Genomic DNA, 17,984 nt, shown 5'->3' with positions numbered 1-17,984 from the left:
AGAAAGGTATGTACATGAAATAAATACCCTTTTTTTCATAGTCTTTTTTGGCTTTTATGTTGCTTAGAAGATGTTTAATAAAATATCTATAAAATCATTGGTTTTGTTTCACATACAGAGAGATTTTGTAGGTGCAGTCCAGGTGTTTGTGGAAATGCCTCAATGGCGAGCTCGGCTCGATCTTGGCTCGAACTCGGCCCGAGCTGTTGACTGAATCGAGCCGAACCGGCCAGTCAGGCTTGAAGATCAAGCCGAGCCGAGTTCGAGCTAAGGTCAACCATGGCCGAGCTGAGTCAAGCTGAGGCCAGTTTGATTTGGTTCGGCTGGATATACACCCCTAGTTGTTAGATTTTTTTATTCTTAAATTTACTTCCAGTATTGGTTGACTTCAAGAAGAAGGACAAGAAAGTAACCTTTTGTTCAGTGCTCCATCATGTGCAACAAAATGTAAAAGAGCGACTATACTTTATCAATTAATGATCTTGTATGGGAACATGTACTTAGAAACTGTTATAGCTGGAACAGCCATGTATCTTTATTAAGAAAGCTACGGCACGACAAATGGTCCGAAACGAATTGATCCTGGCCTCATTCAATTTACCTTTTCAAATATCTTTTGTACCACATGGCAATATCAATACCATCTATTTGTACGGATTTCCGTACAAACTGATGGGGTGTATACTACCAGTAAGCCTCAAAAAGCATCCCTTATCGGATGGTTTTTTACCATTCGATTTGTAGGCCGCGGTTGGATGGTTAGGATAAGATATAAAAAAAAGAAAAAGCAGTCCATATTCAACTAAAGGTCCTATGTTGCTCGATGGGATCTTCCATCTAGGTGGTTTTTGGGTGATTCTCCATCCGCTGTGGGACTCAGCAGACCAACGGTCTGGATAATCCAACAGTGGGCCCCACATCTCAGAGTTGAAGACCCGTGTGTAGGATCTAAAGATGGAGGCCACCGTATCATATAATCTCGCCACGTCTCGACGTATCACAGTACGATACCAGCGGACAATATCCGTTGGATCTGGGGCCGTGTATGTGATTAAACCTGTTGACACGTTTGTGAGATCTCAGCTTTCCATCAGGTGGGCTACATTGTCGAGATCTTCTGACCTAAAACCTGTGGCGGACCACAGAATACCAAAAAGAAAAATGGACGGCTGTAACAAAAGATTTTGAACAGTTAGTTTACTTTGTATATTGTGGGTCACCTGAGCTGTAAAACTGTCTGAATTTTCAGACATAAGATATCAACACTATTTTCAAGCATATGGAAGGCTCAGATCTTGAACAATGCTCCATATTAACATTAACGTTGCAAGTCGGTTAAGCTCACACGCGTGTGAGAGCATTTACCACACATTATGGCACACGCGTGAAAGATAAGAGATTTCCATAAGGTGGCCATAGTATTTAAGTCTTCTGTTTCATTTGCCAGGTGGGCCATAATGTACAAAACAAACGGATGGCTAGAAAAAATGGTTACATCTGTTGGCATGTTATGTGCATTGTGGCCCACCTTAGGATTTAAATTACCTGATTTTATACGAATAATATAATAAAATTGAGTCCCAACGAGTGGAAGGCTCAGATCTCGTGGATATGTTACATATTGGCACGTGCAAACGCGTTTAGATGGCAAGGGAAAAAGTGCCTCAAAATCATCGGGAGCAGATTAGGTGTTGCCCGGCTAATATGTTAATGGGTGTTATCTTGACTGTGGGGCCTATCTTGATGAATTTTTGATATATCCACACCGCCCATACGCTTTTGCAGATCATTTTAGTTGTCCAAAAATTTAAACACAAATATCAGCTTGATCAAAACTTTTATAGCCAATATTAAGTTTTTAATGGTCAATCAACAGAGTTTTCAGTGGTATGGTCCACCTGATAGTTGGATCTGCTTAATTTTTGTGATCAAGTCCTAAAAGGAGATGGAAAAACGGATAGACGGCGTGGATATACAACATATTTATCAAAGTGGGCCCCACATGGTCAGGGTAATGCCCACTAACGTGTTGACCAAGTAACACCTAATCCGCTCGCAAAATCATCTGAATCTGAATCGACGTACTCGGTTATCTTCTCCGTCTGTGTTTTCCCAATTAGCATAAAAGGGCTGTTTTGGTCGTTCGCGGACTACTGAAGTGTGAAACGTGGGCCGCATCTTTGTGTAGTATTCAGGATAAGTGGTGCATTTGATTCCGTAATCCAGACCATTGGTCTGCTGTGTCCCACTGTGGATTGAATGTGCCTTGAAATTTTCATCAATACTAAAAGATTTACCTTTCGATTTGTGGCCTACAGATGGACGGTTATGAAGGTAAATGCAGAGAAGGTCAGCATTTAACTAAAATGGGTCCCAATTGGTCGTTGAGCGTTGAGATCTTCTAATCTGGGAGATCTTTACCATGCATGTACTCTGCGAAGATGCTGGCCACGTCTATCATATAATTCCTTCCTATTTGATCTATGTACAGATGGAATGGTCAACCGTTTGGATCATCCCTACAGAATAGAGGCTGTCCATGTCCCATCCATGGTGGGGCTTTATCTCCTGAAATGGGTTGGACGAGGATTGCCTGGAGACCAGTAACATTGTGGGGCCCACCGTGATTTATATGTTTTATCCAGGCCGTCCATTCGTTTTGCTAGATCATTTTAGGGCGTGTTCCAAAAAACGAGGCAGATCCAAAGCTCAAGTGGACCATACCACATGAAACAGTGAGGATAGTGATATCCACCGTTGAAACCTCCCTCGGGCCCACCATGATGTTTATTTTCTATCCAACATGTGAATATACAGACCTGGATGAAGGTAAAACATAAATATCAGCTTGATCGAAAACTTGTGATGTCTCGCAAGGAGTTTTCAACGGTAGGCATTCAATCCCTACTGTTTCCTATGGTGTGGTCCGCTTGAGCTTTGGATCCACCTCATTTTTGGGCTCATGCCCTAAAATAGCCTGAGAAAACGGATGAACGGCTTGGATAAAACATAGACATAACAGTGGCCCCACAGAGTAGGGTGACCAGGGAAATCTCTGGTGACCGGGTCTTCAGGCAATCCACTTTCAAGTGGGTCACCCTTTCTCTGACTCTAATTCACATGGACCAGCTGGCAGACAGTGACTTTGATGTTCCAAGGACCACCTGCCATCTACCGTTGGGTCGAATAACATGAATTTCATCCATGGGTACCATTCATGCCAATCCTCACCAACCAAACAGTGGACCATATTTTGGATGCCATACAGCCTGCTGCACTGATCACGCCCATCGTAACCTAATCCAATTTCACCTGTTGAATCTCGATCCTTTACCATCATCTTTTACCGTCCATTTGATGTGATGTTTCACCATTTGGACGGTTTGGTCCATATGCCCATCCACACTGGTGGGGCCCATGATTTAGTCGGTCAGAATTGGTGTATACAATGGTGGGGCCCATGATTTAGATGGTAAGAGTTGGTGTATGCAATCAATGGTGGGGCCCATGATTTCAATGGTCAGAGTCGACCTCTACAAAGAGGTGTACATGAACCGAGCAAGCTCGCTCGACTCGAAAAAGCTTGAAGCTGAGGTCGATTCGAGTTGAGCTGATTTTTTGAGCTCAAAAATGAGTTCGATCCCAGTTTGAGCTGGCCCCAATTTGACTCAAGTCAGTTACTCTGATATTAATGTTGCTCACCAAGTGTTTGATGAAATGACTCAAAAAAATGTAGCCGGTGGCAAGGAGGGTATGCATATGAAACCAATGCCATTTTTTTGTTGCTTAGAAGGTGTTTGATAAAATACCTGTAAAATCATTGTTGAAAGTGCAGTCTAGGTGTTTGTGAAAATGCTGCAATGGCGAACTCAGCCCGATCTTGGCTCGAACTGCCCAAACTGCTGACTGAATCGAGCCGAGCTGGCCAGTCAGGCTCAAGGACCGAGCCGAGCTGAGTTCAAGCTGAAGTCAGCTAGTGGCCGAGCCAAGTTGAGATGAGGCCACCTCAGCTCGGATCGACCCCATGTACACCCCTATGTCTACATAAACTCTCCCTGTTCAAATCCTATAAACTTCTCGAGAAGTTAATTCCCCCAGTTACTTATTTTAACTGGCCAGTCTCCAGTAGCAGGTTTCTGCAACTCCCATTTTGAGGTGGGCCAATTCGTATCACAGTCGTGAATGATGGCCCTCCATTTCAATTTCAAGTAGTAGCCCATCGGCCCAGTTATGTAGACCATTGATAAGAAGCATGAGTGACCCACCTGATGAGCAGATTGGATCGGGTTGCACTTAAGTATGTTAAATCTCATGCAAAAGAGAGAGAACATGGAAGGACAGTAAAAGCTTCACAGGAAAACAGACTCTTACACTCCATATCTGCCATATAAAACGGCTCTTTACAGACTAATCCCTACTTCCAACATCATACCCACCTTCAAAAACACACCTTTTTACTACTTTAATATAATGAGATATGCATATAGCATTTGAATTTTACAGCCCTTCATGAAACATTCTCCAATAGAATTCGAGACCCCGTCGGGCTGACATCCAGGGTCATGGATCTGTACCTTGCATTACCTCTCTTCCCCCTCCATGTTGGCCACAGCACCTGCATCCGAAAACCATCCTTGCATTAGAAGAATGCAGCTTGAACTTAGCAGATATCTAAGGTCTGTTAGAACAGGGAGAATCTCAAAACCAGCTCAACCTCTTGGCATTTGGTTTTTATCCCAAGCGTCCCAGGTGGAAGAAGAAACTTGTTTCATTTCATCTTCCCCCAGCTCGAAACAAAACAGACTTGGCTGATCTCATTCAATTTGATTGGAACAGCCACACATGCAAACAGGCTCCCACATATAAAATGAATGATAACCGCAAGCAAGGGTAGATGGCACACGGCCCATGGCCCAATACCTCAGGCCAGCCAGACAACCCAACCACTTGATTTGAGGAAAACGGTTGCTGCGGTCTTTTGTTCCCTGTTCTGATTGAATAGTTAGGGTCGTGTAACCTCGTGATTTTGGGTCATGGACCATGTGTGCAATTAGCATTCCTCCACATATCTAACAACAAAGTTCTCACAAAAGAGATGAAGATGCTATTATAGAACTTTTGAATTCAAACAGAATGTACCTTTAATTGAATTCCCGCTGACTGAAGGAGAAAAGAGAAGCCTTTAGACTTTTTGAGTACTATGAACATAACTTTCAAAGATTCAAGACCTTCCGTGGTCCGGCTTCCAAGTGGAAAGGGCATAGATGATCCGACCCTTCCATCCTTGCAGCATCCACTGGCTATCTTGATCGATGACAAAATCCTTATGGTAGCTGGATTTCACCTTATCCCTTGCTTTCTTCATGATATCCTGATTCAGTGGGAGCTGCCTGAATCCTGCCCTAAGGTTTCTAACCTGCCACTGTTTGTACGTCTCCGGCCGCTCAACCCTCTCAGCGCCCTCACATGCAATGACGTTCATCGCCTCCCGCCCAAAGAGATCTTTCTCGATCAGTATTCTCTCTGGATGCTCTCGTGGGACATTGGTCTCTAGCATATCAAACAATGCGGACCAATGGAACAGAGCCTCCCGGAAACGGGTGATGAAGAAGGGGGCGCTGTAAGCTCCATTCACTATCCCATGGATGAAAATGTCCGGATTCATCTTCCTGATCGTGTTCAAGACAATATTCCTTGGGCTGTCGATGACCACTGTCTCATCGGCGAGCTTTTTAAACATATATAAACAGTTCACTACAAGCACCTCATCCTTTTTGATTTTGATATCTTCGACTTGGATGCTTTCCCATTTCTGAGCAATAGGAATATACTCAAAAGGGATGTTGAAACTACGAGCGTAGTCCGCCAGACGACGCCCAGTTTCTTCAACCCTCTCGGCAGGGCGAAAACCAGGTTGGGGGACATCAATTCCAGTGATTCGAATCTTGGGGGGCCCACCAGTTCTTCCTGAGAGTCGTTGAAGGAGGCATGGCCATTGGAAGCCGAAAGAAATGCCAAAGTCCACAATGTGGAGCCTCGGTGCATTTTCTACCACATCCAGAATACTCTGGTTTGCAAAGAAGTGTGAAATCTTCTTGAAAGGGCAGGCGGAAAGAAAAAGGTGGTAAGCTCTCAAGATGTCTGCAGCCAACATTTTTTTGTTGGCAAGGGCGATGGAAATCTGGCTCCCAGTGCCAGCTAAACGGGCCTCAAGGCCATTAGCAAAGTAATGGGCTAACCGCTGTGAGCCATCTCCAAAAGGAGACGAGTGTTGCTTGATCTGCTTCAGAAGTTCGTATGCAGTCCTGCGATCATCGGCCGCGACGGACTGTGCACACTGGATAAGGATAGTCCTCAAATCTACCACTTCCTTCTTTCCCTGCTTCTTACCGCGAGTCTTAGCTGTGCCATTCGATCCCTTGGGTAGGCCACTTTGTGTATTCTTGCTCGCTCCATTCTGCAAGGATTCTTGGAGCTTAGACAAGGTGGGGCCACATTTCCCTTCAGTGCAAAGCAACACCATATCGAACATCTCCGATCGCAGTGTCTCCTCAGAGTAAACAGCAGTCTGTTTGTTACTTCTTCCTTCTTCCAATTCCAAATCAAGATCCTCCCGGTGAGGATGCTTCCTCCCCCTCGAACCATTAGCTGTGTCATCTCTCTCGTCCTTCTTCTCTGCCTTTACCTCGACCACACCAGCCTCTTCCTTTGGTTCTCGAGGTAAGAACCCGAACCCACTGTTATCGACATCCACGACCAAGTTCCTACTGTTTGGAAGGAACTTGTTCGCTTCCTCCACTCCTCTCCTGAAGTGCCAAACGGGCTGGCTCTCGCTGAGGAAATCAGCAATTCTGATTGCATTCGTCGGGGATTCTTCCAACCCGTCTACAGCACTGCTACCACTATTAGGAGAGCTGAATGACGACTGAGAAGTGTAATCCGTATAAACAGAAAGAATATTTTGAGAAGACGGATACTCCCCGGCATCACCTACCCAGCTACCATCCACGTTGCTGTTGCTGCTGCTGCTGTTATAAGTACTGCAACTGCTGGCGATGCAGCCATCAGGACTCTCCGCGTTATGTTCGACATAAAGAGGATGTTGGTCGGGTGAGGGTGGGTATTTCTCTCCTAAGATATCATAGAAGGGTTTCTCAGCGGCTTTAAGGGCCACCGAACTCTCTTCATACACAAAGTTCTCCAAATCTTCTTCTAAAAGCATCTGGCTAATGTACTTTAAAGCTATATCGGAGAATATCTCGCAATCTTCTGGCGACTCCCCCTCGGCGGGGCTCACGCCTGAAAACGGAGTAGGATTGGGATCGAGAACAGGGTTCAGATCCATGACGTTCTGATCTATGAAGGGCAAGGGATCCAGTTTCAACGCCTTATCAAGGTCATGTTCCGACAGATAGTCATCGAATTTAATACCACCATTCAAGATGGCAGATAATTCTCTAAGGCCTGGATCCATAACCATTGATTTTGCAGCCCCTCCACGAAGACCCGATGTTTCAAAACCCTAACCCTCCACCAAGACCCGATGTTCCAAAATCCTAACCCTAACCGATTGATTACGAAATCTATTTTCTTTTTAAATGAAAACCAAAATCATTCCAAAAAATCAAATTAGGTGGATTTTGAAAAGCCTATGATATTTTTAATGGATCGCAGTTTATCAAATGCCAGAAACAAAATATACGAAAAAAATCAGGAATTTCTACTGAGATTTTCACGGATCTTTGACGATGATTCGAAAAATAAACGCAATAAGATCTTTCCCTAATTTCTAACGTTTAAAGGCTAGACTCTGCTCAAATCGACACCAGATCCTACAAAAAATGGAGTGATTTCGAAGCGGATTCGATTAGATAGAACGGAGATCTAAGATATCGATTCGAAGAAGGAAACACGTGGATGAAATGGTAACATGGGAAGGGAGAAGGAAAAAAAAACCTCGAAGCAAAAACCTAAACAGTAGAGAGAGAAAAAACGGGAAAGATGGTGGGCGAAAGCCAAGCTAGCAGGAATCAAAGCGGCGTACCTTAGCAAAACCTAATCAGCAGAGAGAGAGAAGAGAGGCGCTGGGCTGCAGATGAAGCATAAAGGCGCACTTCAGCAAGACCAAGGTGGGCTCACTATAGCAAGACCTAGGTAGTTGAAAGAGGGCGGAAAGGAGCACTTCAGCAAGACCCAGTCGGAGAAGGAGAGAAAGGCGCACTTTAGCCAAAACCCAGCTACGAGATACAGGGAGAGGGAGAGAGAGGGAGAGGGAGGTCTTGAAGCCTCTGAGGAGAGGCTCTGCCCTTCGTTATAAAGGATAGAAAAGCCTCGCCTTTTCCTTCGCTGAAGTTTCACGGAACGTGCGTGCGGCGAAATCGCAGCCGTCCCATCCTCTCATCCTAAGCTCACCGGCTACAACCGGTAGACTAAAAGAGAAAGCGATGCCGTAGTCGACGACACTCTCTATCACTCGGCTATTTCCTCGGCGATCTCTAGTCTGGGCATATTTTAGTCTTCGGCACGTGATTCTTTCGAGAGAGCTGCGGGTTGCCCACACCGGATGTTATGAGCAGTCGCATCTAAATCATACACGTACGACACGTGTATCGTTATCTGAATCGTTCATCTGGTGAGACTGGCCAGTAGAGGTAATTGAATGTGAGAAGCTGACTTTAACTGTTTTGATCTATGGCTTAAAAATGGACGGTTTATAATCAACTTAAACGATAACGCGGAGGACAAGTCATCCAATAGTGTAAGAGAAAAACTTTAATACTCCGGCAAAGTGTGATTGATGTTACACAGCCAGTTAGAATTACTGAGATCTTGCATACTTATCAAGCAAACAATTCAATCTAAACCGTCCAAATCATTGAAACCGATGTACATGTACTATGAACCAAAAATTAATCTTATTTGAATATTCGAATATTAGATTGCTGGACGTTTAATGTACGGTTGAAAAAGAAAAAGAAAAAGAAAATTCGATGGTTTTATTTCGAAAAAAAAGTGCCCACCAATCAGAGGCTAGAATTATTTAACCAATCTGATTTTTAGACTTTGAACTCATTGACACTAGGTTAGATAATTTAGACGGTTTCATATTTGCCAGGTGTCTCATTTCTAAGCTCCTGAGTATCAAGCGTCATAACTAGCCAGAGTACCAAATAACTCCACAGCGTAATTAGGACGTTCCAGTTGGCATTTTCTCGGGGGACGCGGATTCCCTTGAAAGCCTTTCGCAGGAACTTCAGTGGGGCCCACCGTGATGTTTGTCACAGATCCACTCTGTTCATTTATTTTGACCGATCATGTCAGGACAATGGTTTAACATTAGGCGGATCCAAGGGCCTGCTTGGGAGCGTGGATTTCTAACACCCTGGATTCAGAACTCCCGGGATTAGAAACCCTCTGTATTTGCAATGCCCCCGGTGTGTTTGACACCCTATAATATGAGTCAATTTTAATTCAAGAGTATGTACCTATGTATATTTACAGGGATTTAAATTTAATTATTAAATCAACTTTAATATTTGAGTGATTAACATGGACAATATTTGAATAATACTGAACAATGTTAGGACGTTGCTGATTTATATAAATAATATTTGGACGGTGCTGATCATCATTAGTAAGCCAAGTGCCCAATAGAATAATAATATAGACATACAAATTACACATACAACTATTGAATTGATTTTAGATGTAATCCAAGCTCTCACAGCGAATTGCAAACCCTTTAAAGAGGGAATTGGAAACTCAATTACTTTATGCTGTCAAACAACAAGGGGATTGGAAACCCCCTCCAATCCCTTCCAATCCACAGTGCCAAACGACCCCTAAAAGTCAAGTAAACTGCACCATAGAAATAGGGAAGATTGAATGCCTACTGTTGAAACATACGTGGGGCACAGAAGTTTTGCATCCGAATTATAGTTTTGTATTTTCAGTTCATAAGTAAAAATAACCTTATAAATACACCCAGATCCATAGCTCAACTCGCAGATCGGGTGGAGATACCTCGATCCCTGCTAGAGGTGGCTAACATGGAGTGTGTGTACTAACAAGCTAACCCAAAAGAAAAAGAAAAAAAAAGAATAAAATAACCTTATAAATGGTACGGATGACATATACACGTTGGACCCAAAAAGGTTTCAAAGATACTTATTTTCCTAAACATTGTTTCTACCTCATTTTCTCGCCCATGTCCTAACTTAACTTGAAATAACGGATGAACGATTTGGATTTCTCACAAACATGGCCCTGGATCCTAATTAGCTTCCCTAGTAGGAGGTTCCTGCCTAACAGTGCCTATTTTACACGGAGCCTAAAGCACCCAAGCTCTCAGGTGCCGACCATGTTGTATGCGTGAAATCCATTCAGTCCATCAGGTGTGTATCCAGAAAAAAAAAAAAGAACGAGAAGCTAGATTTACTACTCAAGTGGGCCACAAAATAGGAAACAATGGGGATGAGATGACAACCATAAGTTTGTTTGTAGGGCCACCCTTATCAGGCGTGAATCACTAAGATGAAGTGAAGAGACAAAAATCAGCATGACCCAAAACTAATGTGGGCAGAACTCTTGAACTTGGACATTTTAGGCGCAATCTTAAATTACTCCCATTGGTGCCGGACATCTGACATTTTTGCCGGTCTGATCTTTTGTATATATGGTGAATATGATGGTTATCACCTGATGGACGGAGTGGATTTCACGTAAATAACATGGTTGGGCATATTTAAAGGAAGATAGGGCCAGTCTTAACACTGTGCATCGGGAACCATGTAGTTGGGGAGCTGATTAGGTGCGGCCCTTACCGTGGGGACTACCTTTTTGTATGTATTGTACATCGATGCCGTCCATCCGTTATTCTAGATCATTTTAGGTTACTCGCACAAAAACGAAGCAGATCCAACTCTCAGGTGGACCACAGCATTGGAAACAGTAGACCCAGCATAATGTTTAATTTCCATCCAACCGGTTGATAAGGTCACACTTTCCTGGATAGAGGAATAAAACAAATATCAGCTTGATCCAAAACTTTTGTGGCCCACAAAAAGTTTCTAATGGCCAATCAACATTGTTTCCTAAGGTGGGGCCCACCTGATATTTTGATCTCCTTCATTTTTTAGGATAATGGACTAAAGTGAGGTGGCAAAACATATAGACTACGTGGATATACAATACATACATCAAGGTGGGCCCCATGGTCAGGCCCACACCTAATCTACTTTGGAAGCGGATTGGCTGGTGTACCTCACAACAACTATATAGCTATTGTATTGACGTCAACAAGTTCTGCGAGTCTAATCATGAGATATGTCTTATATCCAAACCGTCCGTCCATTTGACGAGCTAGTCTTAAGGCTCGAGAGAAAAAATAAGACAAACCACACTGCAAAAAGCAGTGGGGGATTAAACATCTACCATTGAAACCCTTTTTGGGGTCATAGAAGTTTTGGATCAATATGAATGTTTTTCTCCTCTTCATTCGGGTCTTTGTGACCTTATGAACAGATTGGATGGAAAATAAATGTTATGGTGGGCCCTACGAATTTTTTAATGGTGAAAATCATTATCTCTGCTTCTATTTGTGGTGAGGTCCAGATGATCTTTGGATATGATTCATTTTTTGGATGATGCTCTAAAATGATCTCTAAAAATATATGAACGGTGTAGATATAATAAATACATCACTGTGAGGCCCATGTAACTTTGATTTCCTTCGAACCATTCATACAACACAGAGCTCAAGGAACGCCAGTGCTCGTCATCGCAGCGACACGTACCTACAGCAGCTATATAGCTGGCGTATATGGTACACCAGCCAATCCACTTCCATCCACTCCCATGTAGTTTGTTTTGGTATCACAACATCCTTATGTGTGGACCAAAATCCGGAAGCGAATTGGCTGGTGTACTACACACCTGCTATAGATACGTGTCGTGTGAAGACAAGCGCGGACGCTCCTCGAACTCCAAGTTGTACCAATGGTTCAGAGGAGATCAACGTTACATGGCCCCACAATGATGTAGTTATTATATCCACATTGTTCATCCATTTTTCAACATCATTGTAGATCGTTAGACAAAAAATGAATCATATCCAACGCTCAAATGGACCACATCAAAAATAACAATGAGGATAATGAACTTTCACTGCTAAAAAATTTATAGGGCCTACCATAGCGTTTATTTTCCATCCAATCTATTAATAAGCTCACAAATACATGGATGAAGAGGAAAAAAAATTACATATTGATTCGAAACTTCTATGACCGCCGAAAGGGTTTCAATGGTAGACGTTCAATCCCCACTGCTTTTTTCAGTGTGGTCCAATTGATCTTTAGATCTGTCTTATTTTTCGGCTCAAGCTTTAAGACGAGCTCGCCAAATGGATGGATGGTTTGGATATAACACATACCTCATTATGGGACCCACATAACTTGCTGACGTCAATACACCAGCAATATAGCAATATAGGTGGTGTAGGTACGTGTGGTCCGAAGATGAGCACTGACACTCCTCGAGCTCTGAGTTGTATGATCAGTTCAAAAGATATCAAAGTTACATGGCCCCACCATGACGTATTTATTATATCCATTTTGTTCATCCTTTTTTAGAGCATTATCCCGAAAATGAATCATATCTAAATATCAACTTGATCACATTACAAATAACAACGGAGATAATGATTTTCACCATTAAAAAAATTCATGGGGCCCACCATAACATTTATTTTCCATCCAATCTATTCATAAGGTCACATAGACCTGGATGAAGAGTAAAAACAAATTTCATATTGATGCAAAACTTCTGTGACCCAAAAGGGTTTCAATGGTAGACATTCAATCCCCCACTGCTTTTTGTAGTGTGGTCCATTTGATCGTTAGATATGTCTTATTTTTTGTATCAAGCCTTAATACGAGCTCACAAAATGGATGGACGGTTTGGATATAACACATACCTCATGGTCGGACCCACATAACTTGTTGACGTCAATACAATAGCTATATAGCTGGTGTGTGGTACACCAGCCAATCCGCTTCCAACAGAGAGAGTCTTAGCTCAACTTCTTGACTCAAATTTAAAGGAGTGGACTCATTTATTTGTAGCTAAACTTTAATTCATCTGTGATCAAAGTTCCAATAAAAAGACTGAAGTTTTCTTTGGTGATATTATCCCACGACCTGACTCATAACTACTTTCAAAACTCCCAACAACTTTTAATTAGGTCAGTCACTCCGAGTGTAAGAGAGCTTTCAGGCTTTGTGTGGTCGCTTTTTTGAGGGAGCATTGCATGGAGATGAAAGAAGGTCTAAAATAAAGTAGATTCAAGTCTTCGGGGACCACACCACAAAAACAGTGGTGATTGACCATTTAAAATACCTTGTGGACCACAAAAGTTTTGACTTAAGTTACTATTTTTGTTTTACCTTCGTTCAGGCCCTGTGTGACCGGCTGGATGGCAAATAAACATGATGATGGACTTAACAAGTTTTTAACAGTGGGTATTCAATCACCAACATTTTTTCTAATGTGGTTCACGTAAGATTTGAATCTTTATTTTTAAGTCCATGCCCTAAAATAAATTGAAAAAATGGATAGACAGCGTGGATATACAACACATATATCAAGGTGGGCACCACCGTCCTGACCTAACCGAACTTGGTTTTACCCGGACCTAACCAACTCCACTCCCCTCCAGGTTGGCAGATCAGCGTCGACCGACCTTGTTAAGTGGGCACCACCATCTATTCATCTGTGGACGATGCTATGATGTTATCTATTCATAGCGGGTACCATTACTCATTTCCGCCTACTCATCCTTTGCATGGATATATCAGCTTTAAGTCCATGTCTTAAAATGAGACGAAAAAAAAAAATAAAAATAAAAAATGGATGGATGGTATGAATTTATCAAAGTGGGCCCGACCGCCATGGCCAGACTGAACACAGTGTTACATTGACCTGACCAAATACCCTCCCCTTGAGGTTTGTGGATCAGTGTCGATGGTCTTTGTTAAGTTGGCCCCACCATCTATGGTGCGGTGAAGCTATCCATTCGTATAGTGGGGATTGATACGCATTTCTGTCAACTCATGCTTTGCCCACACTTTGCAATGGCCTATATTTATGGTAGGAAGCACCTCATGCATGGCCCATTTAGTGAAGGAGACGAGTATTTTCAACCGTCCAAAGACTACCGCATGAGTTTATAGGAAGCCATGCGTGGGAGAATTGCCATTTGGCAGTCATTCATGGCCCAACTTCATCAGTTTTTGGCTTACACGTATTTGAGTAATGCCATGCATGTCGTGTACCATCTGTTGCCACGTGTGCAGTGCATTATTATTATTTTTTAAAAATTCTATGGACGGTTTTACTCACGCAATTAGTCTCCAGAGGATCGTGAATTCGTGATCTTTGAGTTTTAAATGGATATTTGGAGTGATTTTCGGCATGAAGAATGTTTTTAGATAACGTCGATGTATCAGCTCAAAGCACTAACATTTTTGTATCTTACAGACTAAAGGTACATAGTTTACACAGACTAAAGGTACATAGTTTACAATGAATAGAGAAAGGGAGAGAGTTTGTAAAGAAAGAGGTTTGCTAGAATACATTTCCATGCATTGGGATACATTAATGGAATATTAGGTTCATTTCAATGACACGACCCATTTATGTGACTGGACACACATTCCATGTGAGATGCTAAAAAATTCTCTTTCTAAACCCTTTGATTATACAAAGGTTATGTCTATCATCCATATTTCAATCAAATAATTTAATTTAGAAATTTTTATTTATTTTCAACCTACTGTACAAAGTGAGACCCATTGTATAAATGATTTGAATCATTGGAAGATGATATGTATTCGAAGGCTTAGTTCTAAGATATCATACTCCACTACACATCGTGATATTTTCTATCAAAACTCCAACTGAAAAGAGTGAAGCTATATATATATATATATATATATATATATATATATATATATAAAGAGAGAGAGAGAGAGTACTAACTACTGGTGCGGTAACAATACTAAATATTCTTCTTCTCTAAAATAAAAGAAAACAAAACAACAAAATGTAACACCCTCCATTGTATAAGAACCAGGGGTGTACACGAACTAAGCTAGCTCGGTTAGCTCACTCGACTCGACTCAAAAAAGCTCGATTCGACTCGATTCAAAGTTGAGTTTAAGCCAAGTCTAACTTATTTTTTGAGCTCGAAAATGAGTTCGAGCCGAGTTCAAGCAGGCCCAACTCGACTCCATTCGGCTCGAATCCAGCTCGAATAGAACTCAGATTGAACCAATTTAGTGACTCGGTTACTTTGCCATTGATGTTGCTCACCAATTGTTTGATAAAATGACTCAACAAAATGTGGCTAGTAGCAAGCTATCAATTATCGAGGGAATGAGGCTTCGTTGAAAGTCTGCTTTTGGTCTCCAGTTTAGATTCCTTCACTATTAGATAGGTCTATGCTGCGTTTTGTTTCTTGCCGTGATGTGAAGTTAGATGTTATGGTTCCCATCTCTATGTTCTGTGCAGAGAGAGCTTGCAGCTGTTGTGTGTGGGCTATTTTGTGAAGAAAATAGAAGACGTTTGATTTGATTGGACGTATGTAAGATGCTTCTCTCCTTCTTCCTGTGTGTTTAGATTGGATTGGATATGCCCATGTTCTATGCTGGGAAGTTGGGATCTTTTGGAGGTTTTCTTCTATTGTCTTCTGCGATGAACAGTCGGTTGATAACTTTAGATAGTGGAGGTAGTTGTTCCTGTGTATTTAGACAGGGGAGGTTTGCTGTTGGGATTTTGAAGTTGCAATTCAGGTGTTTGTGGAAATACCTCAATGATGAACTCGGCCTGAGCTAGCTCAAGTTGCTGACCAAACTGAGTCAAGCTGAGCTGGCCAATCAGGCACGAGGACCGAGCTGAGTCGAGTTCAAGCTGAGGTCAGCCGGTGACCGAGCCGACTCAAGCTGAGGCCAACTCGACTCGGTTCGACTCGATGTACACCCCTAATAAGAAGTATCTCACTAGGGCCAGTTTGAAACGTCCGATTAAATGGTATTAAATTGAATTAGGTGCAATTAATTCTATTATTGTACAACAATTATGTACTTAGAAATACCATGGTATTTTGATCGTCCCAATTCCACATTCCTGATTAAATTCTTCATTTAAACAAAAATACTATATTCAATAAAAATTATATTTGATAGACTATAGAATTGTAATCAACAAACTAGATTTCACAACTGATATTGATCACATGTATGTATATACAATTCATTTGTCACATTTAAAGTGCACATATACATGAATAATATAGATAAAACACATGTATCAACTTTGGGTTGATAAATATAATAGATTTCAAAGTCTATCAAAAATCCCATGATACTTCCTGTTAAGATAGGATGATATGATATCTGAATTAATTCAATGCTTCCTATATTTCTCAAACATTATATAAATTTTACATTGGACACCACCTAATCCCACCTTCCAAACAGCCACCTAAGAAAATCATCTCTTTACCTGTGCTCGTGTTCCCTATATAAATATTCACCATTCCATGAAATTTGCTTGACAAGTGTAAGTCCGTATGTACGAATAGAGAAGAAGTCTCCGAAGAGAAGACGGTTTCAGTTGTCCACCTCCACTGCCTATCAACGTGCACGCGTGGATTTTGATCGTTTTCTTTTTTCTGTAGCCGTAGGTTTAGTCATCTTCGTGCTTGAAACGCAACCTTTGTTTTCGAACAAGTCTCCTGGGTTGAAATTCAACTTCATTTCCCAGGAAAAAGAAAAAAGAAAAAAGGGCATTGTCGTCCACACGTACTAACATGTCTTGCGGCACACAGAAAGTGGTACTTTCACTTGTATTCGAGCTTTATGCTTATTCCACGCGCGTGTGAGTACCCCGTCCAACCACTCGCGAGTATAAGATGTGTGTTTGATTGAATCTTCCTTATCTGGTGGGCCACACTTTTTAAATCTTTCGGACCATTTCATACCTCAGGTGGGCAAAGTTTATAATTTTCAACTGCAAGATTATTTTGAAATTGTGGCCCGCTTTGGAGAGCGAACTACCAGATTCTTCAGTCAAAACTCAAACATCTGGATCAGTACGTCTCCCTTCGTGTGTATCAGAACGCACCCACACGCCCACACGCGTATGTTCCATGTTAGCATGTCTCCCTTGGCGTGTATCAGTATGTGCCCACACGCCCACACGCGTATGTTCCATATTAGCATGTCTCCCTTCGTGTGGACTAGTATGCACACACGCCCACACTCGCGCGGAACTAGCAAACATCCACCGTCGGCCGTTTTGTCAGGAAGCGCATTGGCTTGTGTAGGTATAGCTGCTGTATTGACGCCAGCAAGTTCTGTGTGTTTGATTATCACGTATGTGTTATATCCAAACCGTCCATCACGTTTTTGACCTCGTAGTAAGGCTTGAGACGAAAAATAGGACAGATCTAACTATCAAATGGACCACACTGAAAAAAGCAGTGGAGGATTGAACTTCTACCATTGAAACCATTTTTGGGATCACAGATATTTTGGATCAATATGAAATTTGTTTTTCTTCTTAATTCAGGTCTTTGTGACCTTATGAACAGATGGGATGGAAAATAAACGTTACGGTGAGCCTTATCTCCTCTACTATTTATAGTGTGGTTAAGATGATCTTGGATATGATTTATTTTTTGAATAATATTCTAAAATGATCCATAAAAATATGTGAACGGTGTAGATATAATAAATAAAATACTGTAGGGCCATGTAACTTTGATCTCCTTTGAACCGTTCGTACAACTCTGATCTCGAGGAGTGTCAGGGCTCGTCTTCGCACGACACGTACCTACAGCAGCTATATAGCTGCTGTGCGGTACACCAGCCAATCCGCTTCCGTTTTGTCGCATGTGGACTATCTTTTTCTGCTGAAACTCGATT

The 17,984-nt window shown here is 42.0% G+C and overlaps 1 protein-coding gene across 1 annotated transcript; it reads right to left on the bottom strand.

The window, feature by feature from the left end:
• Nucleotides 1–4,348: 4,348 nt before the first annotated feature.
• On the bottom strand, nucleotides 4,349–8,285 carry LOC131243757 (scarecrow-like protein 9). The gene is made up of 2 exons (XM_058243312.1): nucleotides 5,140–8,285; nucleotides 4,349–4,615 (listed from the first exon to the last, which is right to left on the bottom strand). Exon 1 carries the CDS (start codon nucleotides 7,478–7,480, stop codon nucleotides 5,222–5,224), a length of 2,259 nt encoding a protein of 752 aa, XP_058099295.1. The 5' UTR covers nucleotides 7,481–8,285; the 3' UTR covers nucleotides 4,349–4,615; nucleotides 5,140–5,221.
• Nucleotides 8,286–17,984: the final 9,699 nt, after the last annotated feature.

This window comes from Magnolia sinica, chromosome 4, assembly GCF_029962835.1.
Source record: "Magnolia sinica isolate HGM2019 chromosome 4, MsV1, whole genome shotgun sequence".
NCBI lineage: Eukaryota > Viridiplantae > Streptophyta > Magnoliopsida > Magnoliales > Magnoliaceae > Magnolia > Magnolia sinica.
Note: the sequence above shows the minus strand (reverse complement) of the source record. Positions and strands in the feature narration are given on the sequence as shown.

Coding starts and splice junctions, on each gene's coding strand:
- LOC131243757 (XM_058243312.1), bottom strand. CDS start 7,480: ATGGTTATGGATCCAGGCCTTAGAGAATTATCTGCCATCTTGAATGGT.